The 26,608-nt window shown below is 48.4% G+C and overlaps 1 protein-coding gene across 1 annotated transcript; it reads right to left on the reverse strand.

The window, feature by feature from the left end:
- On the reverse strand, positions 1–26,608 carry APCS (amyloid P component, serum). Its single transcript, XM_058700572.1, is given in 6 exon segments — positions 1–639; positions 764–860; positions 5,487–5,554; positions 26,157–26,238; positions 26,391–26,445; positions 26,570–26,608. Coding segments are annotated over 6 exon segments (939 nt in total). The 3' UTR covers positions 1–41.

The raw sequence follows: 26,608 nt of genomic DNA on the forward strand, positions 1-26,608 counted from the left end.
TCGCGCCTGGGTCGCGTTCGAGTGCTCTTGTTGAGTCGGGCTCAGCTCCACACCAGGGGCTTGATGACGACGTGCCCTTTCAGCTCATCGGTCAGCACACACCAGCCCAGGACGTTGGGATTCAGGTGGGAGCCCTGTTGCACCAGTAGGATCTGCTCTGGGGACAGCACAGAGTCCCACGTGTACGAGTCCCCGATCTCCCCCACCAAGGACTGGGCCTTCTGAAACCCCCGTCCGTAGGCATCCAGGACCATCTTGGGGTGACCTCCTACCGTGTAACCCTGCTTCAGACCCTTTTTCACCAGCGGCTTCCCATTGACCCAAAACTCGGTGATGCCAGTGGAGGACTCCCAGCTGGTACAGATGTGCACGGGGCTGGGGGCCATCTCGGTCACTTTGAAGGTGGCTTTGGTACTTCCGATGTACAGGGAGTAACTCCCAACTTTGTCCTTGAAGACCAGGAGCCCACTGTCCTTGCCCGGGGCGTTGTAGGAGAGGCTGTGGGTACGGAGCAGGTCACCGTAGGCTCAGAAGCACAAGGTGGAGTTCTTCAGAGGGTCCTCCAGCTTTGGGGTCAAGGTCACATAGGCAATAGAAGATTCTCGAGGGAACACAAACACCTTCCCACTGAGGTCCGTGGGGTAGAGCAAGATGACCTTCACCACACATGCAGGGTGAAAATGACCTACCCACCCCCCTGTCTCATCTCGTGCTCTCTGGCCCTCCCCCCCCCCCCCCTCCCCGCCTGACCACCGTACCTGTCTGAGCAAAGACTCCCAGGAGGCTGGCCAGGGCAGAGACCCAAAGCAGCAGCTTGTCCAGGCTCGGCCTGGGGCTGTGCCAGCAGCAGAGTGACTGGGCTGAGGGTACAGAAGGCACCGTGCTTGTACCCCACCCCCCAGCTTCTGAGGCTCACCTCTTAGGCCTGAGGCTCCCCTTGGTTTATATGCGGCCGTAGGATGGGGCTTGGGGGATTTTCCAGCCTGTCTCCAGGGTCAACAGTCAGAGCCCCTGATAGAAGGAGGGTTGGGAAATCACTGGGGCTATTTATTAGGTTCGGGGGCTGCCGGGGAGCCCCGCCCCCTGTGACCTGGTTCCTGGCAGGGAGGGGCGGGAGGTGGAGCCGGGGGCGGGAGGAGGGGCCCAGTCAGCCCATGGAGGTGGGGGACTCACCCCTGTTCTCTTTAGGAGCCTCTGCTGAGACCTCCTGAGCTCTGGCCTCCCCCGCTTTGCGTGCGAGGCCTCTTTCCATATGCCTGTAAAGTGGACTTCTGTTTACCTTATATCCTGGGATCCTACTTTCTGCTGATCCAGAAGAGTCCCTTCACCTTTGATCAATTCAATACTGAGCAACATGGTCCGTGCCCTCGGTCAGGGACAAGAGAACTGGAGGGTGCACTTTGTCTCCCCGAAGCTGACATTTTCACTATTACTTTCCTCTTAGTGTGGTGGTTGTTTCCTTCTGCTGGATTTTCCCATTGCTCATTAGGACTGACTTTCCTGGCAATCTGTCCACTGTGTGCAGAGATGTTTGCACAGCCCTCTGTTTTCTTCTTCGAGTCCCTGGCATGGAGAGTGTATTTACGTTAAGTTTTGGTGATAGCCTGATTTGTGAGTTACTTGCGTTTATTCATTAATTCCCCCGCACGACACTAGGTGCTGGGGATTCAGTGGTGACCTACCGTGGCACAACATCAGTGGGACCTCTGTCTCCCTTCCCTCTGCTATTACTAAAAATGCCAAGAATTCTCTTAACCGTCATTCAGGTTATCTAAGTCTCGGCATTTCCTACTCTCTGACTTTTCCTAGGCTAGATCCCAGGTTGTAAAGCCTTACCTGGCTTGTTGCATAGTAAGGGCCCCTAATGGAGTTGGGATTATACACCTTATTGCTTTCTTTTTTCTTTAATGTTTGCTTATGTCAGAGAGAGAGGGAGGGAGGGAGAGCACGCGCACAGGTGGGGGACAGAGGATCTGAAGTGGGCTCCATGGTGACAGCACAGAGCCTGATGTGGGGCTCGAACTCATGAACTGTGAGATCATGAGCTGAGCCGCCATCGGCCACTTAACCGACTGAACCACACCCAGGCGCCCCCACCTTGTGGGCTCTGAATTAACAGGTCCTTCAGCTCGGAAGCCAGTGCCATCCACGTTCTGCTGCAACCTCCCCGTCAAATCCTCCCCTCCTCCCCTCCTCCCCTCCTCCCCTTGCTGTTTCTTGTGCTCGGCTCCCCTGACTGCATTCTTCCTGGTCCTTGCCTCCGTTCTGCCTTATCCGTCTGTTTTACACGATTCTGACATTCTTTACAATCTCAAAAGGCTGTCCTGATGTCTCAATTAGGCGTTATTTTCACCTTTGACTCCCCGGGAGGTGGAGATCGAAGACATGAATAGAATCTACTAGTGGTTGACTATTGGGAGTCACTAGGGCTCTGTGAACCTTGGTTTCCTTTTCTGAAAAACACCTCCGTGTTTTTGTGAGGCTAAATGAGATAAAATAATATGCACAGAGTGCACAGCGGCGTCTGGAGGCTCTTATTTCCAGTCCTTTAATGGACATTACCGTTATCTGTCTCCTATTACAGATAAAGAGTGTATTTACCTGTCCTCCTCTCCTCATTGAAGCCGAGCACGAGGGCTTGCTCATTTTTAGGGGACCCATTTGATTTAATTACTCTTGCACATGAAAAGAGCCTGGTGTATATTTGTGGCTTCAAAGGATTCAAACAGGGTGAGGGCTCTTTACGTGAAACCGCAGCAATAAAAAGGAGAATCCAGTTGAGTGGTGGGAGCAGGTGATGCCAGAAGTAACCTCTACCAGGAACCCCGGTGCCGTGTGGTTCCCCTTCCCCGATGCTCACGAGTCCCATAGAAGTTGAGAAGAATACAGGGCTCACCGACCTCTCCTGGCATCCGTCATGAACGATCATTCCATTCGTCACAAGTGGCTTGGAGATCAATGTGGGAGAGAACCTTCTCTCTGGGGCATGACGGTGTGGAGCTGGCCTGGGAGGTGAGTGGTCCTGGGGAGGTCAGAGGTAATGGAGTTTATACTGCCGTTAGGGCCGAGTGCCGAGGTCATACACCGTGTTCAGACACAGGCTGGCCCGGCTGGGAAAGGAGGTCTCCCAGGAAATGGGAAAAGGTGGGGGCGGGGAGGCCGAGTCTCTTTTTTTAGTTTCCTTCTCTGGAATATGTTTCTTAGCCCTTGGCAGAGAAGAGTCGGAGCTTTAGGAGTCCTCAAGTTGGACGTGGGATCCTTCCAGGTGCAGAGAGGAAGGCTCTGATGTCAGCATATAGGAAAACCGAATCCTGGGTCTTCAGAACTGGGTGGAGTTCTCCAAGCGAACCATCCCCGTGGTGGCCGAGAGGCTCCTGGTGCCTCCCTGCCAGTGGATGTTCAGAGCCGAGGTGGCGGTTCCCGTCTAGGTGGCTCTGGAAGGGTTGAGGGTCGGGGAGGCAAGATGGCTCTATGTGGATGTTGAGTAGGAGTGGGGCCACCAATGTGCCTCAGGTCGACTTGTTCTGGTTACATCAGTTGGCAGGCAGTAAAGTTTGCCTAAGGGGGCATGGGGGGAAGAGGGCAGTGCCAGGAAAGGGTGTGGCATGAACTCAGAACTGGAGAAAGGCAGAGGTGTGAGAATGGAACATTGCCTGAATGCTTGAGACCCTTTCCAAGGCTTTGGGTGTTAATGGAAGACCTTAGGTCACGGTAGCCACTGGGACAGACTGGATAGGGAGAGACTGAAGCAGAACATGAGCTAGACCAGCATTTTGGGGCTAATAAAGGATTATTTGCTACGTGTTCTGTTGGCTGTGAGGAAACCTGAAAGCATTCATTTGTAAGCAACGGAAAGACTATGGAGACATTAAGATGGAGCATTAATCTCATAGGCGGTTGTGGAAGTCAAAGGCACGTAATCTTAGACTGATGGCAGCGTCTTATGGTAAGAGGAGAAGGACAAGGATTTTTTTTTAAAGATTTTAATTTTTTAAGGAATCTCTATACCCGATGTGGGGTTCGAACTCACAACCCAGGAGATCAAGAGTCGTACACTCTGCTGACCGTGCCAGCCAGGCACAGACGAGGTGTTTTTTTTTTTTTTTTTTTTTTTTTTTTTTTTTAACAGAAACTCAGAACGTGGATCAGATTTTTCTCCAAAGTTAACGACTGTGTGTGGTTTGGGAAACTGGGTGCTTATGCTGCAGAGTTGAGAGGAAGGAAGGAGCTTCTTCGGAGGAGGTGGGGGGAAGTCTGGTCACTCCGATGCTGAATTTGAGATGATAATAGGATTTACACCTAGGAAAGGCCAGCGGCGCATCTGTGATATATGTATGCCACTTGGGATTAAAAATACAAGCTTCGCAGATGAACATAGGGGAAGGGAAGGAAAAAGATAAAAACAGGGAGGCAAACCAGAAGTACAGAGAAGAAACTGAAGGTTGCTGGAGGGGAGGTGGGTGGGGGCATGGGCTAGATGGGTGATGGGCATTAAGGAGGGCGCTTGGGGGGATGAGCACTGGGGGTTCTCTGTAGGTGACAAATCACTGGGGTCTACTCCTGACACCGATAATACATGGTAGGTTCGCTAACTTGAATTAAAAAAATTAAAATACAAAAAAAAAAACCGTGCAAGGTTCAGAGGAGTCGACCTCTAATACATGGAAACAAACGGATTCTCTCCTCCGGTGGGGAGGAAATGATGTGTCGGGGAGGGGGGGGGAGCCCAGCCCCGTCTCGAGGGAACATTCGCATTCATGGGGTTGGAGGCAGGGGAAGAGGAAGGAGGCGACCGTGCTTGGCAGAGAGAAGGGTAGCGTGTATACTGTCATGGAAACCAAGTTAGCGTGTTTGCAGGAGGAACCGGCAGGCGGTGCCCTGTGGCATGGAGAGCATCAGCGAGATCGGGGTGGAAAGGATGCTGGATTTAGCAATAAAACCTTCCTCGGTGACCTTTGGCAGAGCAGTTTCCTTAAAGGGAGCGTGGCAGAAACTGAGTCGCGGGGGACGATGGAGAAGAAGGAAGGAGGTGTCCCTCCCGAGGGTCCGTCATTCTGGCAAGTAACGGAAGGAAAGAAGCAGGATTGCTGTAGGGACTCAGGAGCCAGCGTGTTTTTCTCTACAGGTTTTAGATTCTCTTCTTGACAGAAGCCTTTGTTTCTCTGCTTCCCACCCTGTAACATTTTCCCCCAACGACAGAGAAAAATCAGTGTCCACCTGAGATCACGACTGACCTTTCTACCCAGCAGCTATTTCAGACTCTAAATGCCACACTGCAGGCTGCCGGCTGGCGCCTCGTCCCCTTCCCCACGCTGGCAGGGTCCCAAGTGCACCTCTGTCCAGGAGCCTGGGCACCACGGCGTCTGTCCTTGATCTCACTCTGTTCCCAGTTTCCGGGTTCGTCTATAAAAGACGATCCCTGACAACTGTGTCACCTTTCAGGTTCAGTCCTCTACCTGGACCCCACGACCTCCGTGAAATCTCACCTTGGAATTCAGAGTTGCACCCGAAAGCCGCCTCCTCCAGGATGTCACTGGATTTACTCAAGCGCCATCTGGGGGAGGAGATGGAAACAGAAGAGCAAATACGGCGGTGGGGACGCGGGGTAAGGGTGCTGAGCGTTGAGAGGAGGTTCCTTCTCTGTGCCGGAATGTGTTCCCCGTCTTCGGAGGCTGAGCGCTCGCGGGGACGAAGCCCGGGAGGCTCCTCGCTCAGGCGGTGGGAAGAGGCCTTGGCTGGGGCCGCCGTGTCTCGCTCTTGCCCTCTCGTCTGCCCTGACCCCGTTTCTGCCCACCACCCAGATCCAGGTCAGAGCAAGAATTTTCTCTCTCGAGCCATCTCACTCCTATCCCTCAAACCACAGAACCTAGGGGCGAGGCCTTAGGGAAGTTGGCGGCTCGTCCTGCGGGGCATCGCCAGCATGGCGAGTGCCCATCTGTCTCCGGCGGGCACTGCTGACTTCGGCTCCCCCTGCATTGGCCGCGGGCTGCTTCCAGAGCGTGCTGGCCGGTGTAGCCACTGTACATGCTGGTCATCATTCCACAGGGCCCTCTGGTCTTGTGTCTTAGAACCAGCCGGTCGTCTTGTTCTTTGTTTTCCTGACCCCCCATTTTCATCTGAAAATCCCTAGGTACGGTCTTTACCCCCAACCTCCCGACCTCAAAAAGGCAATTTGCTTTGTTCTCTTGATGCCGAATGGGGGCCGGGGCTGGGCGGCCTGTCTGCCTCCAATCTGAAGCTGTCTGAGCCCGAGATGCCTCGGGGTCTGGGGCTGGTCCACACTTCTCCCCAGTCAGCCCAGCTGGCCGGGCCTGTCTCTCTCGAGTCTAGGCTGCTCCCTCGGCTTGGCGTGGGACCTGGGGACAGTCTTGATGAACAGGAAGGTGGGTGCCCAGCTGGCTGGTGAGGCCTTCTGTATTGGCCCGGTCACAGCTTTGTGTCCAGATGGCATCCATGTGCCACTTGTCCTTTGGTGACCCTGTGGTGGCCCATTTCTTCTGTGATCTCCTTCCGGCCACGCGATGTTCCTGCACAGACAGTGCTGGGCATGAAGTCGAAGATTTTTTATTCCCCGCACGTGTGTTAAGGCACGCTCGGGCTTGGTTTACGTTTCCTGCACCAGTGTGCTCCTGGCCTCCCCCATGTTGAGGATTGCCACCTCTGTAGGTCACCTGTGCCTGTTACCTCACTGGGGTCACATCCAGGATGGTGCGTCTCTTGCCGACCACAAGCCCAGGCTGGTGAATTCAATAGAAAATACACCATCTCCCAGAGACCGACACCAACACCGCTCTCCTGTTGGCCCCTGTTTACAGTCAGAGGTTCCTGGAGGTCAAGGGTACCATGTAGAGAGCTGTGGACAAAAGCATTTCTTTACGGATGGACTCCTTTTGTCAGGAGACCTTTAGTCCTGGCCATTTTTTCCCTCCCTGCTTACAAACGTTTTACATCTCACGAGCAGACCAGATAAAAAACTATGCCGCGAACTACTTTCGGCGTGAATCCTGCTTTCACGCCTTAGGAAGAAGGCAGAAGCTAGGACTTCGGCTCAGGATGCATGTTCCTCCAGGGACGGGAAGCCCCCCCACCCCCCCCACCCCTCCCACCCAGGACACATAGATGGCCTGTTCTCATGCACGAGTGTTTGCAGTGACATCCTGGCTCCCACTTCCCTTGGCCATTTGGCGCTGGGCTTTGGTCAGAGGGCGAATCAGCCCTAGTGACAAGGACAGCATGACTTCAGTTGAAGAATCGCAGGGCCCACCTGAGACTTCTCCGCTTGTGTGATTTAGTTACAGGATCCTTAATACAAGTGCTTCAAAAAGACACTCCTTACCATTTGTTGGTTGAAAAATAAATAGTTGCCCCAAAGAGAGACTCTTGTTTGCATGAATTTATCCCCGCTGGCCACTTAAATAGTGCATATTCAAGCAGAGTAGCCTTTAGTTTTGTACGAGAAAACCAAGATCTTTTTTTAAGTATATTTATTTTGAGAGTGAGTGCATATGGGGAAGGGGGAGAGAGAGAGAGAGAGAGAGAGAGAGAGAGAGAGAAAGAGAAAGAGAAAGAGAAAGAGAAAGAGAGAAAGAGAAAGAGAAAGAGAAAGAGAAAGAGAAAGAGAAAGAGAAAGAGAGAAAGAGAGAAAGAGAAAGAGAGAAAGAGAAAGAGAGAAAGAGAAAGAGAGAAAGAGAAAGAGAGAAAGAGAAAGAGAGAAAGAGAAAGAGAGAAAGAGAAGAGAGAGAGAGAAAGAGAAAGAGAGAAAGAGAAAGAGAAAGAGAAAGAGAAAGAGAGAAAGAGAGAAAGAGAAAGAGAGAAAGAGAAAGAGAGAAAGAGAAAGAGAAAGAGAAAGAGAGAGAGAAAGAGAGAGAGAGAGAGAGAGAGAAAGAGAGAGAGAAAGAGAGAGAGAAAGAGAAAGAGAGAAAGAGAATATCCCAAGCAGGCTCCGTGCCCTCAGTGCAGAGCCCAATGCGGGGCTCGAACTCATGAACCATGAGATCATGGTCTGAGCGGAAGTCGAGAGTCCGATGCTTAACCGACTGACCCACCCAGGCGCCCCCAAAACCAAAGTCTTTTAAAACTATGTTCTGGTTGCAGGCCTGGAAACGGAGCAGAGGGGGAACAGACAGGGGTCTCTTCTGTAGGAACGGTGCCTTCCTTGGAGGACTCTTCTTCTGAAAAATGTATCTTGTTTCTCGAAAGCCTTTGAGAATTAATTCCGTAGTGGCGGCTAAGTCTGGGCAAGCGGCTTTGCTTGCTCTCTGAGGGCAAGCTGTAGATTTCCATACAGCAAGGCCCACAGTGCCCGCTTTCCCGGGTGGGGGGTGGGTGCTGAGGGGTTAGTTTTCTCCCATGTCTTTTCCTATCAGAGTTCTTGTGACCAGCTCTTCTCTGCTCACATCTCCCCCTTTTTCCTTGGTTGGACAGTTACGTGTTTAATGAAGGAATTCTCTCGTATCTCCCGTTCGAGGTTGCAAATACATTGGAAGAGCCTCAGTAGAATAACACCTACCTGATATGCTCCTACGGTTTGGAAACAAGTGACTCATTACTGTCTCAGCGCCAAGGTCAGTCTTTCCATGTTCCACCTTCTTTTTGTCACGTTTTTAACCATAAAATTAGTATTGGTCACCTGCGATCGCCTCTCCCTTCGACAGATCACCGAAGGTCAAGGGGCCCGAGCCTGTCGGGTGCCTTCTCCTGGAATCTCTTGTCTCCCATGGGAGACTGGGTGAGTCCACAGGTGATGCCAGCGTCCTTGTGAGGCTCAGCACCTGACGGGCGGTCGGGCAGTTCTGAAGGCGAGGTCTGTGGGTCTTGATGGGGTTTCAGCAGATTTGTGAACTGTCTGAAATTGTGCGCAGAGTTGTGTGAGTGTGGGCACATGTGCATTTTTAAATCAGATCTTCAAAGACGTCTGATCTGCCAAAGATAAAAAGCTATTCATGTAAACTAGGATTTTGTAAGACTGTTTCAACTGAAACCCACAGTGAGAAATACATTTTCTCCTGCAATGCTGTACGCACGCATATGCAGCGTTTATATATATATCAAAATTACCCTCACTACGAAGGCTTAAGTCAGAAAAATCGCAGAATGTTTGAGAAATGACAAGTCCTGTGTGGCAGACAGGAGTGGCAGGCATGGAGTGAGAGAAGGTCTGTTGTAGGGGCCTCCTCCCTCCTCTTGGGCCTCCTCCCCAACAGCTCCTCCTGCCTCCTCCTTCACCCAGGTAACATTAGTTATCATGGAGCAACCCCATCACATTACACCTGTATCACGGTGTATTTCCTTTTCCAAAAGAGGTGCATCTTCTAATAGAAAACCGTCACGCGTTCAGAGTACGTGTTCTGAATATAACGTACCGTTCCTGTCCTAAGCCGGGTGGAGCCTGTAGCCTTAAGGAGCTCAGGATCTTGAGCTAGGAGCTGGATACGTGCACACCCTGAGCGGGGCGGTGGGAGGGGCCTTCGGGCCTTTTGGTCACAGAGGAACGGGCACTGCGTTCTCCTTGGGGTGTTCCAGAACGAGGATGAAGCCGGAGTGGAAGATCAGGGTGTCTGATGGGGTGAATTTGGGCAGGGAGGGAAGGTGTGGCCAGCTGTGGAGAGGCCTGGCTGTGGGAACGTAAACCTGTCTGTGTTGCCGGTGCCCAACACGTTGCAGGCACTTCTTACGACTTGGCACGGATGAGACGGCGAGCGCTTACAAAGACTGAGGCCTGTGATGCGCTTTCTGGCATTGTATAGCTGATAGAAGCATCTGGCGACATTACCCTTGGCGCCGAATCGTCTCCCTTTCTCCTGGGGTGAGGAGGAAGGAAGTCACCTGCTAGGAAAGTAGACGTCCATGAGGGCTTTTCCTTCCATCCGATCCTTCTGTGTCTTCGGCCGGGTCCTCCCCTCTCTTCCCCACCTTCCCTTTTCTCAGCCTGTTAGAAACTGGCTGGAGGAGATCATAGCACAGTAAGTCCGGTGACAAGTCGAGTCTTGGTGAAGGGCACTGAGCCTTCAGAAGAAAAGAAGGTGGCGGGAGAGAGGAGTCTCCGCAAAGGACCAGAGGATGAGCCTGGCACACAGGCCAGATTCTTAGAAAACCAGATCCAGAAAGTGCCAGACACCCACCCAGTTTGCCACTGCCTCTGTGTGTGTGTGTGTGTGTGTGTGTGTGTGTGTGTGTGTTGCGTTGCGTTGGGGGAAGGGAACCGATATTTGAAGGTCGAGGATGTGACCAGCTCTATAGCAGGAAATCACATCACTTAATTCCCCAAGATTACACAGCAATTTACAAAGAACACTTCGTTTTTTCTCATTTGAGATTTGTAACACTTCTGCAGGCACGGTTTTTCCCACTTCACCACCAGTGCCGCTCCACGTCTGTTGTCACTGGTGGTAGGACTAATTTATGAGCCACACTGTCCTAGGCTGATTGATTGCCAGGCTCCATTCTTCTAGCCCTCAAGGCAAACACGAGGTGGTTGTATACTTTGCATTTCAGGTTCTCTGTGACTTGCCCTAGATCCCACAGTGGGGGGAGGGAGTCTGGGGACCGGAACTCAGGCTCTCTGACCACATGGCCCACATGCCTGACCACAGATGGAGAGGGTCCCCACAGCTCATAATATGTGACACGATGGGGTCTTGGACCGTAGGACGGACTCTGAGTTCCAAATACAGACTTATCACCACCCCTCATCTATCCGTCCTCACAGGGTAAGGACAGGATGAGCGGCTTCAGTTAACTGGGCACATCCTTTTGGGCCCAAACCTATCTCCATTCAAGCACTGCTTAGAGATTTCTCGAAGGTCTTCTCTTTGTCTTTGTAAACAAAGGATGCACACTTACCAGCTTCCTCAAATGTTTACTATGTCTTGAGCTCAGGAATTTGAGATGCATGGGAGGTGTTGCCTCTGTGTTAAATTATCATCAGATTGCAGGGCATTTTTGTGATTTTTTTTTTTTTGGAAAAAGAACTTTGAGATCTAACTTATCGGTAAAATTTACCGTTTGGGTACGTAACTCTTTAGTTTACTTGTGGGGTTGTACTTCCATCACCATAATCTAATCTTGTGGCCTCATCCTCACCCTGAAAAAGAAGCCTGTACATACTAGCTCTCATTCCTCGCAGCCCTGGGCAACCACTCTTCCGTGGATTCGTCTTGCTAGATTTGCCCTTTCTTGACATTTCACGTAAGCGGAATCGTCCAATGGGTGGTCTTCTGTGTGGCCTCTCTCATTCAACATTTTCAAAGCTCACCCAGGGCTGCGGCTGGTGTCAGGATTCCATTCCTGTTGATGGCTACGGAATACTCTGTTGTGTGAATACACCGCAATAATTGATTTTTGATTAAGTCGACCTTACATTCGTGGGATAATTCCCACTTGGCTGCCGTAGCGTATAATCCTTTTTCATATTGCGCTGGAATCCGTGTGCTGGTATTTGGTGGATGTTTGCACCTCTGTTCATAGGATACGGGTCTGAGCTGGTAAAGATGGGTGCATGTTGTAGATGGTGCAAGAAATCCTGTGTGCCTTTCACCCAGTTTCCCCCAGTGTTTACATCTTACGTGATTATCGTGCAGTATCAGAATCAGGGACTTGATGTGTAGGTACTGTGTGTGTGCGCGCGTGCACGATTCTGTCATTTTATCGCCCACACGGATTCATGGACCCGTGCTGTGTGGGGAAAGAAATAGGTTCTACTTACATAAATGGGCTAGAAAAAAGCTTAGGGCAGAAAGCCGCCACCGTGGGGCGAAAGCGCCCGAGGTTAGCTAGTGAGATATTGTAATGGGATCACTGGTAAATTGTTGTATCACCTGCAGGAAATTACTTTATATCTGACGCTGATCTACTAATGTACTTTGATCACAGACTCCACTTGCCCCCCAGACCCTTTACTTCTTAGGCACACGAGTTAATGATTCTTGTCTGATTGTTTTCTCCACGTTCACGTGGGTAAGATCTTGTTTTCTTCACGTTCACCACGGGGATAATATCTTGTGAGCTCAATAAGTACGGAGATGAAACCTCTGTTTGGGGCTCTTGTCTCCTCCTGGGCATTAGCCTCTCTTGTATTCAATTCAACATCCGCTCTCTTGCCGGACAAGAGAGAACTCCAGACTCCTAGTATGCCACAGTGCTGGAGAGCCCTCTACCCTTCCATTCATAATATAGGCCTTAAACATCTGCCTACACAAAGAATCCTATTAGACAGGATTATAATTTTTGCTTCAATGATCAAACGTAATTTGGAAAACTCCAGAGGAGAAGGGGAGTGAATTACACTCATCTGTATTTTTGCCTACTGTGGTCGTCCTTCCTTCCTAATGTTCCAATTCTTATTTCCTTTCAATTTAGAGGACTTCTTTAAGCCAATCGTTTAGGGTAGATCTGCTGGTGACAGTTCGTAGCTTTCCCTTCTCGGAATATGTCTCGATGCCTGTCTCATTCCTGAAGAACTATTTTCCCCGATACAGAAGTCTGGCTTGGCCGCTGGTTTCTTTCAGCTCTAGAAACACCTCGCACCCCTTCCTCCTTGTCCTCCACAGTGTGTGTGGAGAAACGTTCTCTCTGGCTTCTTCCAAATATGTTCCTTTCCCTTTTGTTTTCAAAAGTCCTTGCCGGGTCTCAGGGTGGATATTTTTTGCTTTATTCTGTTTGGGGTTCCCCCCAGATTGAGTCTGCACGGTTAGGTCTTTTGACAAACCTGGGAAATTTTCAGTCCTGGGTTTTGCAGGCATTTTTAGTCCTGCCCTTTCTCCTCCTTCCCCAGCACTCTGACGTGAGCCATAGATCTTTTATTACAATCTTGTTCCTCAGACTCTGTCTTCGGTTGATGTTCTCTTGGTTCAGATCGGAGACCTTCTCTCTGTTTTTCCAGTTCACCAGTTCTTCTCTGTTCTTTCCATTCTTCTGTTGAGCATATCCTTTGCGTGTATTTTGGTTATTTAATTCTAAATTTGTTTGGCAGTGGTTGCTTTTTTTCTTTCCCTAGTACTTTGCTGCTGAGACTTGTTCACGTGTTTTGAGCATGTTCATAATTGCCCGTGGAAACATTTTTATGGTAGCTCCTTTAAAAAATTTGTGTCTGCTCTGAACAATAGCCAAATTATGGAAAGAGCCTAAAGGTCCATCAACTGATGAATGGATAAAGAAATTGTGGTTTATATACACAATGGAATACTACGTGGCATTGAGAAAGAATGAAATACGGCCTTTTGTAGCAACGTGGTTGGAACTGGAGAGTGTGATGCTAAGTGAAATAAGCCATACAGAGAAAGACAGGTACCATATGGTTTCACTCTTATGTGGATCCTGAGAAACTTAACAGAAACCCATGGGGGAGGGGAAGGAAAAAAAAAAAAAGAGGTTAGAGTGGGAGAGAGCCAAAGCGTAAGAGACTCTTAAAAACTGAGAACAAACTGAGGGTTGATGGGGGGTGGGAGGGCGGGGAGGGTGGGTGATGGGTATTGAGGAGGGCACCTTTTGGGATGAGCACTGGGTGTTGTATGGAAACCAATTTGACAATAAATTTCATATATTAAAAAAAAATTTGTGTCTGATAATTCTAACCCGTGTCGTGTTGGGTTAGCATCTGTTGATTCTCTCTGCGCACTCTCTCTCACTCTTTTTCTTTCTTTTTTTTTTTTTTTTCATTCAGCTGGAAGTCTTCCTGTGTCTTTATATGATGAATTTTGCATTGGAACTTAGGTATTTTGAGTATTACATTGTAAGACTCTGGATCTGATTTAAAACCTGTTTCCGTGGGTCTCCTGTGAGGCTCCTCTGAAGGAAAGGAGGCCCCACCTCTTCACTGCTGGGTGGAGGTAGGAGCCCAGGTCCTCTGTGCAGCCTCTGTTGACAAAGCAGTGATGGGTCATTGTCACTGCTGGAGGGTGGGGTGGCGGTGAGAGCTCAGGCTCCGCGCTAGACCTGAGCTGTTATCACCTTGTGGGGAGAGAGAGGGGGCACGTCTCCGCTGCCTTCCAGGGGCTTCCACTGACATGGTAGCACGTGGCCTTGTTCCTGCAGAATGTGGTGCGACTGGGGACCTTCTGTTAGGGCTCCTTGGATCCCAGCCCTGCAGGGAGGGGTGCAGGCACCTTACCAGCACTGCATGAGGCAGAAGCACAAGCTCCCCACCTGGTCCCCCGAGGCCACTAGCAGGCTCCTGTCTGTCACTCACTGCCTGGCAGAGAGGAAGCTCCCGCTCATGCATTCGGTCTTCTTTGACACCATCCGGGTGGGGGGTTGGGCGTCTCATTACTGGCAAGGGTGAAACGCAGGCTCTCCGCGTGGCCTTTGGCAGGAACGCATTTGGGGAGGCGGTTTTTTTCTGTGGTATTTTGTTGGAACAGGGTCGTCGTTATTGCAAAGTTTTCTGTCCTGTTAGGATACCCTCTCCTGGTCTCTTGTCTAGAGGTAACAAACTTTTCACGGGGACTTCTTGTCTGTACCCAGGGACTTTTCCAGCTTCTGGTTGGGGACCTAGGAGCCAAAAGAGAGCCGAATGGACTCCCTGCCGTGCTGTTCTTCAGGTCCTGTGGCCTCTGTCTGGTCTCTCTCCTCCTCTCCCCCTGGTGTTCATGTATATGAAACATCAGTCTGTTTGCATTTCATATACAGCATCCAGGGTTTTTCACTGCACCTCGAAAATAGGAAAAGGTACTTCATCTTCCTGGAGGCGGAAATCTTGGGCATTCTGTGCAACTTCTCCTTTACTAAATACGGAGAAGGAGAAGTACCATGTAATTATGCTGTCCTTTAATAGGTCCCCATCTAATTACCTTTATGGAGCTATTTTTGACCTTATGTACATAAATTCTATGTGGTGGTACTGCCTTTCAGCCTGAGTAACTTCCTTTTCTATTTGTTCTATGGCAGGTCTTCCAGCAACACGTTCTGTGTCCGCTTACCCAGGTGTGTGTTCATTTTGCATTGAGCTTGAAAGGTAGTCTTGATGCAAGTAGGAATCCGGGGTGACATTTGCCCCTTCGGGACTTTGGATATGCTGCCCCCGCTGCCTCTGGCCTCTGTTATTTCGCACGAGAAGTCAGTAGTCAATCTCCTTGGGATTCTCTTGGATGTAAGCGCACCGTTTTTCTCCTGCTGCTTTCAAGACTTTATTTGCCATCTCTGGCTTTCGACCTCTAGGCAGCGATGAATCTAAGCATGAATATCCTTGTCTTTGCCTTGGAGTTTGTTGAGCCTCTTGACTGCAGATGAATGGTTTTCCTCAAATTCGGGGAATATTCGTGTGCCTTTACGATTTTTTCCACTCCTCTGATCATACCATCACGCATACTGGCGTGCTACATTTCACAGAGGCGCTCTTCATTTTTATGTTTTATTTATTTTATTGTTCAGATTGAATGATGTGTGTTGATCTGTCCCAAGGTTTGTAACTTGTTGTACAAGCTCAGAGCTGTGACTGAGCCCCCGCGGTAAGTTTGGGATTCGGTAATAGAGGTGCTCAACTCTAGAAACCTCAGCTGCTTTTTAGCATTTCTAAGTTTGTTGCCATTTTTAATTTGTTGAGCCATTACACCTTGTAATTCTTTAAACATGGTTTCTTTGGTTCTTTTAGCATGTTAATAACAGCTGCTTTGAAGTCTTTAAGTCCAACCCACGGGACTCTTAACAGTGTCTCTGCATCTTTTTTTCCTGTTTGTGTCACACTTATTTCTTTAGGTGTCACAATTCTGTGTTGAAATATTTTAGAAATTCTTTTTTAAGTGTTTATTTATTTACTTTAAAAGAGAGAGAGAGAGAGAGAGTGACATGGAGAGGGGCAGAGAGACAGAATCCTAAGAAGGCTCCACACTGTCAGCGCAGAGCCCCATGCAGCGCCCGAACTCGCAAACCGTGAGATCATGAACTGAGCAGAAATCCTGAGTTGGATGCTCAACCGACTGAGCCACCCGGGTGCTGCCTGTGTTGAAATATTTTGGAAAACATATTGTAGCAACCCTGGCTGCTGATCCCTCCTTTCAGAACTTGTTGCTCTCACCGGGTTGCTTATTTGTTTGGTGACTTGGCTGGACTAATACTGTGACATCCACCCCACCCCTACCCAGTATGAAGCCTCCAGATTCTCTGCTCAGATTTTTTCCATTTATTTAAGGCTGGTTACCTTTTGATCTGTACGGTTCAGTGCTGAGCCACCGATCGGTCAGAATTGAAGCTCTGTGGGGTGGGATGGGATGGGGCTGGGGGGGAGTGGGCCTGGCTAGCTTGTCCTTGGCTGACCCGATGGGGCGGGGGTGGGCGTGGCCAGCTTGTCCCTGGCTGACCCAATGGGGCGGGGCTGGGCGTGGCCAGCTAGTCTTTGGCGGACCCGATGGGGGGTGGGCGTGGCCAGCTTGTCCCTGGCTGATCCAATGGGGCGGGGGCGGGCGTGGCCAGCTCATCCTTGGTGGACCCAATGGGGAGGGGGTGGGCGTGGTTTGCTGCTTTCTGGCTGACCCACCCAGAACTTCCCAGGAAGTAGCTGGGGACTCGGAGATGGCGCAGCGGCTGCTGGGCAGCGCAGATCCTCTGCGGCAGTGAGCTGGAGGAGATGGACTCTGCTCGTGTTCCCCAGCTGCCCAATTCACCTGCAGTAGCTCCTCCACAGCACTGCTGGCAGGGTGGGTTGGGGGGCGGGGAGGCGAGTGGGGGAGTGATGGTATAGGCACAACCACCTGCCAGTCTCCCCCTGTTTGTACCAAGTCCATTCTTGTCAAGTTTCCGTAGACGGTGCCCACTGAATGCTTCAGTGTGTTGTAAGCCGGAGACTTAAAAATGATTCTTTGGTGATTTTGACCAGTTGAATAGGTATGTCTGCAAGTGAGTGGTTTTGTTGAGCTGCTCATGTTTCTATTCCCTGAGTCTTGATGCTTACGTTTTGCTTTTTGCTTTTTTTTTTTTTTTTTTTTTTTTTTTTTTTTTTTTTTACCATAACGATATCAATTAACACGTATTTAAGTGTCAGACACTGGGTGTGGCACTAGGGAGGCAGAGATGAGTCCCCAGCACCGGTCCTTGGAAAGGTAACAATCGAATCACTCTCCCTTACATGAGGGTACCATAGGGGCAGGAAAGGGTGCATCACAGAGTACTGCAAACACAGTGGACGAAGGGCCTGGATTCTCCCCGGAGGTGAGCTTTGTACAAAGAGGCAGCATTTGAATTGGGTCTGGAAAGATGAATGAAAGTCTGCTTTTTGACAGGAAAAAGAAGGTTTTATAGACAGTTGGAGGGTACAGAAAGTCAGTTGCTGGGTTCAGGACCATGCAGATGATATAGAAATTATAGAATATTTTAAGCCATGGGAAGCACTTTGGATTTAAAAAAATATTTCATTGAAAACATTTGCCATAGGCCATTGTAATAGATTTAAGGTGTACAGTGTATTATTTTGATACATTTAGATACTGTAATGTGACTGCTAAGGTAGCAATATTACGCTAGGTAATTACAGTACTGTATTGTCTGTATTCAGTATGCTGTGCATTTGATCTTTGTGGTTTGTTTACTACTCATGACAAGTCCGTACCCTTAAACACCATCAATCTTATGCCTGCCTCTCCCCGCACTTTGGATTTTATCCTTGTTGGTGTAGGAATATTTGTGAAGGGTTTTAGAGGAGGGAGATGAGAGGTTCACATCAAATAGCTGTCAGGCGTGAGACCAATCAAGGACACTCACTTAGGAGGCTGTGTCAATGTACAAGGCTTCATTCCTCAACAAAGTCTCTCCTACATTCTCTGCTAGTACATGCCACGACTCCTCTCACCTTTTAGCTTTTAATATTCCATTTTCTCTGTAAAAATCTGGGTGAGAGACAGAGAAGGTGATCTCAGGTTAATGTTTTGGGCAACCAAGTAGCCAGTGGGCGGTAAAAAACCCGTCTCTCCGAGAAGTGGCATCTAAATGGAGATCTTTACTCACGGAAGCAAGCTAGAGATTTCAGGCAATTTTAGAAGCAGAAGTTTCCTTGGGATCTTACCGCCATGACTTTCCCGAAGACAGTGTCTCATGGCAGCATAGCTGCAGCAGGAGATCTGGCAGCGTGGGGAAAGAAAGGGAGGAAAAAGAGCAGTGTTTTTCAGAGTTCATACCATTTTTTTTGTGCGAGCAGTTCTCATAGGTTTTCCAGAAAGTTCTGTATGTGCCAGCCGAATGTATCTTTCCATTTAAAAAGTTGCCAAAGGGGCATCTGGGTGGCTGAGTTGGTTGAGGGTCCAACTTTGGCTCCAGTCATGATCTCACGGTTCGTGGGTTCGAGTCCTGCTTCGGGCTCTGTGCTGACAGCTCGGAGCCTGGAGCCTGCTTCGGAGTCTGTCTGTCTGTCTCTCTCTGCCTCTCCCCCGCTGGCACTCTGTGTCTCTCTCTTTCTCAAAAATAAGCATAAAAAAAAAAGTTGCTAAAGAAGAAATAGGTTTCTGAACTTGACATTTGTGTAGCACTTACTAAACACCTGTCTTGTGGGAACACTCTCTTCTAGTCATCTTTGAGTTTTGCTTTCCAAGAAGCAGAAGAGACCTAAACGCTTGAAGATTAGAAAGCACCGGCCCTAGTAAAGGACCGCCCTGTGCTGGAACAGACTTGCGACAAAACCCCGGGGCATACTATTGTGGCAATTAGTTTTGGGCGCATGCAGAATCAGAAGTGCGCGTTCTTGATTGGCACAAGAGGCTCTCCTCCAGCTCCCGGTTTGAGGGCCCCGCCTGGTACGAGTCTGCCATCCACAGGGTGTCTCCGTCCCGTGCCCCGTTTTCTGCCTCCGGGTGAAGGTGAAGACGAGGCAACGAAACAAAATCTCCCCCTGCTTCTTAACTCTGCTTGGAAAGCGGTACCTGTCATTTCTACGCACTTTCCGTTGGCGTGAGTCATTCTCGTGGCCACGCTTAGAAGCGAGGAGGCCGGGGAAATGTAGTTGTGAGCTGGGCAACTGCTTTCCAGCCACCACGCCACTCTCTGGGAAGGGGACACTGATCCTTGGTGGACAGCTAGGTGGCGGTTTGTGCCGTGGGGTCCTACTGTCTTTAGAGCAATACTGAGTTTCCTGCACTTAGATCTAAGAACTTATCAGAATTGGTGTTTAGGTAAGTTTCATTAAACATATCTTCCAGCATATGAAATAAACTTAGCTTGTCTAGTTTCATGGTATTAAATTCTTTTTAAAAAAAAGTGTTTTTTTTTTTTTTTTAACGTTTATTTATTTTTGAGAGACCGAGAGAGACAGAGTGTGAGCAGGGGACAGGCAGAGAGAGAGGGAGACACAGAATCTGAAGCAGGCTCCAGGCCCCGAGCTGTTAGCACAGAGCCCGGCGCGGGGCTCGAACCCACAAACTGTGAGGTCATGACCTGAGCCAAAGTCAGAGGCTTAACCGACTGAGCCACCCAGGTGCCCCGGTGTTAAATTCTTTTAACGCATTGTTGATTTTGCTAAGGTTTTGAGGATTTTTGAATCTGTGTATGAGAGCTACTGTTCTGATGCTTGCCTTTTTTGTAACATTTTTATATAATTTTGGTATTAGTTTAATGCCATTCCCAAAGAACGACTTAGGGAGTATTTCTTTTTCTATTCTCTGGACGACCTTGTAGATAATTGGTATCATTTCTTCCTTAAACTTTTTGTATAATTCACCAGTGAAACCTTCTAGGCCTCCTGATTTCTTTTCTGGGAGGCTGTTGTTTAATTTAAAAGGTTTAGGCTTATTTTTTTTCTTCCTTTGTTTTGAGAGCAGCCATGCAAGTTGGGAAAGGGCAGAAGGAGAGGGAGAGAGAGAAGCTTAAGCAGGCTCCATGCCAAGCTCGAGCCAGACACAGAGCTCAATCCCACTACCCTGAGATCACGACCTGAGCCAAAATCGGGTCAGATGCTCAGCTGATTGAACCACCCAGGCGGCCCTACAATCATCACTTGAAACTCTTGCTCTCTCTGTGTTTGAAACTATTTCTTTTCATGCAACTTCAACAAGGAACCTATCCAATGACCTAGAATGAAGCAAAGCATTCCTAGATTTACTGTTATATAGAAAAGGAAAGCACTGTCCATAGGTACTTTGAAATGACAAAGAATACATGAGTGCCAGTTAGGGGGCTCTTTCCAAAATTCTGGAAATTCACTGATTCCTACCAAACACTGTGGCCTGAGACCCAGCATCTGAGCATGGGAGACAATCACTCACAATCCTGCAGAGAGAGAGAGAGAGAGAGAGAGAGAGAGAGAGAAGAACCACTGGCTCAGTTGGGATCACATGACATTCGGTGTCACATACTACTTACATTGCAAGACATTGCTCATTTATCAACTGAAAATGTATAGACATTAGAAATTTGCTCGTCTTGTGGAACACTCGCAGAACAAGTTACTTGCAATCCAAGGTTTCACTGTATTGGTAATTTTTGACTTTTTTTTTTTTTTTGTGGTTAGCTTGGATAGAGATTTATCACTTTTATTGATCAAAGAACTAGCTTTTGGGTTTTATGGGCTTTCTCTGTTTCACTGTTTTCAGTTTTATTGATTTCTTCTCTAACTTTTATTGTATCTGCTGTAGGTTATTATTGGTATCCTTACTCGTTTCCTGACGTGGAAGCTTGGTTTACGGATTCTGGATCATCTTTTTTAATACATGCATCGAATGCTACAAATTTCCCCCGAAGTATAGCTTTTACCTTATCTTACCAAATTTGATAACTTGAGTTTTTATTAAAAAAAAATTCCCCTTGAACATTGTTTGACTCAGTTTTGTTTTGTTTTTTTAGAAGTGTATAGTGTATATCTTTCCAGCTATCTTACTTCTAGTTTAATTCTGTTGTGGTCTGAGAGCGTGCTTTGTATGACTTTTATTATTTTACATGTGTTTTTTATGGCCCAAAGTGTATTCATTCCGTTGAGTGTGAAAAGGCTGTATATTCTGCTCTTGGATGAACCAGGCTATAAATGCCAGTTACTTCCAGTTGATTGATGGTGCTGGTCAGTTCAACTATGTCCTGACTGATTTTCTGCCTGCTGGATCTATGGATTTACTGATGGAGGGGGGGTTAATCCTGGATTTGTCTCTTTATCCTTTTAGTTCTAACGGATTTGGCCTCCTTTAGTTTGATGCTCTGTCGTTAGGCATATACACATTAATGGTTGTTGTATCTTCTTGGAGAATCAGCCCTTTTATCATCACGTAATGCTCTTCCTCATCCTAGTTAATTTTCTTTGCTTTGAAGGTCTACATGTATCCAGTTAATCAAGCGACTCCAGCCTTCTTTGGATTATTGTCAGCCTGGCATATTTTTCTACATCCCTTTCCTTTTAATCTATTTATAGTTGGTTTCTGGTAGACAACTTACCGTTGATCTCTTGTTTGTTTGTTTGTTTGTTTGTTTTTTGATCAACTGTTTCTTTAGTTGGTATATTTAGACCATTCACATTTGAAATGATTATTGGTATAGTCGGATTACTGTCTGCCATACTGGTAAGCGTTTTTTATCCATTGCATTAATTCTTTTAACATTTTCCTCTTTTTGTTCTCCATTGGTTTTGTTTTTTAAGTTTAGATGTAAATTCCAGTTAACGTACAGTGTAATGCTAGTTTCAGGTGGACAGTTCAGTGATGCGACATTTCTGTACAATGCTCGGTGCTCGTCAAAGCACACGCACCCCTTCATCCTTATCACGCATTACACCCATCCACCTCCCCACCTCCCCTCTGCTAACCATCCTTCATTGGTTTTAACTGAGCGTTTTATATGACGACATTTCTGTTCCATCAGCCTGTCGGTTGTACTTCTTTTTTTAAAAATTATTTTTTAATTTTATTTTTGAGAGCGAGCGAGCAGGTAGGGGCAGAGAGAGACACACACAATCCAAAGCAGGCTCCAGACTCCGAGCTGTCAGCACAGAGCCCGATGTGGGGCTCGACCCCACAAACTGTGGGATCTTGACCTGAGCTGAAGTCAGACACCTAGCCGACTGAGCCACCCAGACGCCCCTCAATTGTACTTATAAAAAGCTTTTGTTAGTGGTTATCGAACAGTGTGCGGTATCTATTTACAAATAACTTAGGTCCACTTTCAAATAATGCTGTACGACTTCATGAGCAGTGAAGGTACTTTATAGCCATGTTTCCATTTTCTCAAGTCCCTTGTCACATTGCTGCTGTTCACTTCACCCATCCATAAGCTCTGGTCACGTAATGTGTGTTACCATTATATTGAAGAAAGTTATCTATTTAAAAAAAAATTAAGTTATTTATTTTGAGAGAGACAAAGACAGTGCAAGTGGGGGAGGGGCAGAGAAAGAGGGAGAGAAAAAGTCCCAAGCAGGCTCCACATTGTCAACACAGAGCCCCATGCCGGGCTCTATCTCATGACCACAAGATCATCACCAGGGCCAAAATCAAGTCAGACGCTTAACCGAGAGCCACTCAGGCACCCCGGAAGTTATCTGTTAAGTCAATAAAGAATAAGAAAAATATTTTATTCAACCTTCATTTATTCCTTCTCCTTTATTTATGTAGATGGGGGTTTCTGACCTCTATCATTTTCCTTTTTGAAGAAAGTTAGCATAATCTTGGAAGATAGGTCTGATGACAAATTCAGTTTTTATTTGTCTAAGAAAGTATTTCTCCTTCGCTTTTGTAGGATAATTTCACTGGTTGCAGAATTCTAGGTTGGTGGTGTTTTTTTCCCCCAATACTATATGACTAGTTTCTTGCATGGCTTCTGAAGTCAAGTCCAATGTGAGTCTTCTCCTTGTTTCTAAGAAAGGAATTTTTCTTCCCTTTGGCTTCTTTGAAGATTTTCCTCTTTGCCTCTGATATTCTGCAGTTTTAATATAATATGCCTGGGTGTAGATTTTTTTTTAATGTTTATTTATTTTTGAGAGAGACAGAGACAGAATGTGAGTGGGTTAGGGGCAGAGAGAGGGAGACACAGAACCCAAAGCAAGCTCCAGGCTCCGAGCTGTGAGCACAGAGTCTGACGCGGGGCTTGAACCTATAAGCTGTGAGATCATGACCTGAGCCGAAGTCAGACACTCAACCGATTGAGCCATCCAGTCACCCCTGACTGGATGTAGTTTTTTTGGTATTATTTTTTTGTGTGTGTGTTCTCTGCATCTCCCAGATCTGTGGTTTTGTGCCTAAGTTTTGGAAAACTCTGTGATTATTCGAATATTTCTCCTTTTACTTGTCTCCTTCTGGTCCCCCCCTTATATGTATTATACCCTTTGTGATTGTCCCGCAGTACTCGGATGTTCTCTTTTACTTAGTTTATGTATTTTTTTGGATTTCATTTTTGGAAGTTTCTGTGATGCCTCTTCAAGCTGGTTGATTCTTTCCTTGACCATGTTCGGTCTACTGAGGAGTTTGCCAAAGGCATTCTTCATTTCTGTGAAAATGCTTCTCATCTCTAACATTTCCCTTTGGTTTTTTTTATTTCCACCTCTCAGCTTCTGTTACCGATCTATTCTTGCATGTTTTCCACTTTGTCATTTGTACTGATATCATATTAATCAGTTATTTAAAGCAGTTTTTTAAAAACATTTATTTATTATTGATGAGCAGGGGAGGGGCAGAGAGAGAGGGAGACACAGAATCCGAAGCAGGCTCCAGGCGCCTAGGTGTCAGCACAGAGCCTGACGCGGGGCTTGAACCCACGAACCGTGAGATCATGACCTGAGCTGAAGTCGGGCGCTCAGCTGACTGAGCCACCCAGGTGCCCCTCTTCTTCTTCTTCTTTATTGTATTTTATTTTATTTACTTTTGAGACAGAGACAGAGCATGAGCAGGGGAGGGGCAGAGAGAGGAGGAGACACAGAATCACAAGCAGGCTCCAGGCTCTGAGCCATCAGCACAGAGCCCGACGCGGGGCTCGAACTCACAAACCACGAGATCGTGACCTGAGCCGAAGTCAGACACTTTACTGACTGAGCCACCCAGGCGCCCCTTATCAGTTAGATTCCCAGTCTGAGAATATATCAAAATCTCTGCCATATCCTTGTGGTTCTGAGGCCTATGTTGTCTCTTCAGACTTATTTCCTCTTTTATCACGCTTTGTTTTTTTTTTCTTCTTGTAAGCTGGACATAATGTATTAGGTAATAGGAACCGAAGTATATTCAGTGTGAGGTTTCAGATACATTTATCGGGCTGAAGTTAGGCTGTGTTTCCTGGTAGCTGTAGCTGTGTGTCTCCTCTAATGTCCTTGTTTTCACCCGCGTTGTCTTTGGATTTCTCTAGAAACTCCTTCCTGAACTGAGGCGTGTCTTGGGGTTTTCTTACTCGCAAGCCAGGGTGATGCTGGGTCTCGGATGTGGTGGCAATGTTTTGGACAGGAGAGTTGTTCTGTCATGCTATGATCAACCTTCTGTTTTGTTTTGTGGACTCTGACCTTCAGAAAAAAAAAAATAATTTTTTTCTCCCCTAATGCGAGAAAGGACCACCAGAGGGGGTTGAGTTGTGTGATCGCCTTCTCTTCTAATCTTTGAGTGCTTTCTTTCACAAGCTAGGGAGCATTCTTCATGGAGTCCTCACTCGTTTGTGTGGAGGAAAATTGAGGCACTTTTGGGGAGGGATGGGGGGGAATTTTTTAGTCCTCTGAGCATTTCACCCCTGGCCTAAAATTTCACGCTAAATTTAGGAGACCACCCGCCCCCCCCACCACCTGCTCCCGTCGCTAACCAGATCTACCTTCCTTAGAAGGCACTTCTAAAATGTCCACAACTTCTTGGGTTCTTCTGGAGGGCGGGACTTCCTGCGCTGCCCTGGAGTGTGGATCCACCAAAGCCTCCCGAGGCAGCGGTGCTGGGTGATGCCTTGTTGGGAACCTCGTGACACTCTGGACCAGAACCAGCCGGTCAAGCTGCTCTCGGATTCTTGACTTTCAGATACGATGCGAGATAATCAATGCTTGTGTGTTAAACTGGCGACTAATGCAGTTATTCAGAGAATATCTATTATTCCTTAAGCATGTTCCTTAGCAGCCTTGCCCTCCCGCTCATCGCGCACACGCGGGCTGGGGCACACACGTTCCTCCGCTGGCTTCCAGAATATGTCTTCCTATCTACTTGCTTAAATGTTATAATTTTGCCCATCTCATCACATGTTAGTGCTACTTAAGTGCCATTTCGAGCTGGCAGTCTGGAAAATTGCCTGGGTAATCCAGGCCTTGATATGCCTCCCTTTGGGGGTGGGGGTGGGGGAAAGCAGTCCTAGGCAAGTCTTCATAATGGGGTTCAGGGCTCTGTTTGCTGAGGTCAGAGACGGACTCTGGGAAGCAGCGGATGCGGGGGCCCCTGTGGGTCCTGGGCTCGGCCACGGCCTTTGCTTTCTTTACGGTCGGATCATCTCGTCCAGAGCAAAGCACGTCCACCAGGTAAGGGGAGGCAGGGCAGCATGGAGACCTACGTGAACGAGGGCGGCATTTCTGGTGACTTTGCTCTGGTGTTGGTGCTGGAGGCAGGATGGGGAGTGCGTTCCGGGCTGTCAGCGCACACTCAGTAACTCAGCGCTTATCGACCCCGCAACGTGCCTGCCCCTGCTGAAGGTGCTAAGCACAGTGGTAAACACAGACTCCCGTACCTCTGGGAGCTCATGCTCTGGGGGCGCTGAGTTCAGGTTAGGCCTTGTGTCCTGGTCGGAGTCAACCCACTCTTGCAGCGGAGAATCGTTAGGCGTCTGTCTTTCCCTGTAATCTCTCTTCTAACTCTGCAGAAGGAGAAATCCGTGAAGTCCTCGTAAGTTGTGTTTTGTAGAGACAGAACTTCCGAAACTCCGTATAAATTACAGGGGCGGAATACCCTGTGTTGTAGCTATGCCTCAGAGTACTAGTCCTGAAGTCATTTCATAACAGAGACAAAAATAGAGAATCCCCAAACTGAAGGATGTCCACGAAGTATCATTTGTTCATGGGACAAAAACAACACCACACGGATGTTTAGATTTGGATGTTGGTGATTAAAGCTGGGCTGCAGAGGTAAGGAGTTCTTGTGGAAGGTGGGGTAGCCGAGGGGAGTGGGCTCCCATGGGTCATCTTGACAGGCCTGGGCACGGGCTGCGGCCCCACGGAGCTGGCTCCCCGCATCCCCGGCTCCCCGTGTCCCCACCTGTGGCAGGACAGCAGACTCGTGTGTCCGTTAGGGCCCCGTTGCAAGAAGCGGAAACCCAAAACCTACTTAAAAAGGTGGTGGTTGAGGGAGCCGGCCACTCGGATAGCGGTGAGGACTCGGAAGCCGTCGATGCAACCGGGCAAGGACTCTTGAGCAGCGGCGTGGCTACTGGCCGGACTCTAGAATACCTTTTCCTCCCTGCCAGCTGCCACCACAGTGGTCTCCTGAAACCCAGGAAGCTGGTCCCTGGAGACTAGGGTGCTGCTTCAGGAAACTCAGCCTTGCTCCAACCCGGCTCACCACCAAACACCTGCGGGTCCAGCATCCTTTTAGTGTAGGCGTCCACGGGGCAGTTCTGGCCAAGGAGGCGCAGTTGATGTCTGCGTGGCCAGGGTGGCATGCAGGGACGCCAGGGAAACTTGCTTTTTTGAAGAATGCGATACACCTTTGGGGGGCTGGCTCTTTCCCCTTCTCCTTACCTTGAGCACGAACGTGGTGGTTGGGGCCGCAGAAGCCAT

The sequence above is a fragment of the Neofelis nebulosa genome, chromosome 15, assembly GCF_028018385.1.
Source record: "Neofelis nebulosa isolate mNeoNeb1 chromosome 15, mNeoNeb1.pri, whole genome shotgun sequence".
NCBI classification, from domain to species: domain Eukaryota; kingdom Metazoa; phylum Chordata; class Mammalia; order Carnivora; family Felidae; genus Neofelis; species Neofelis nebulosa.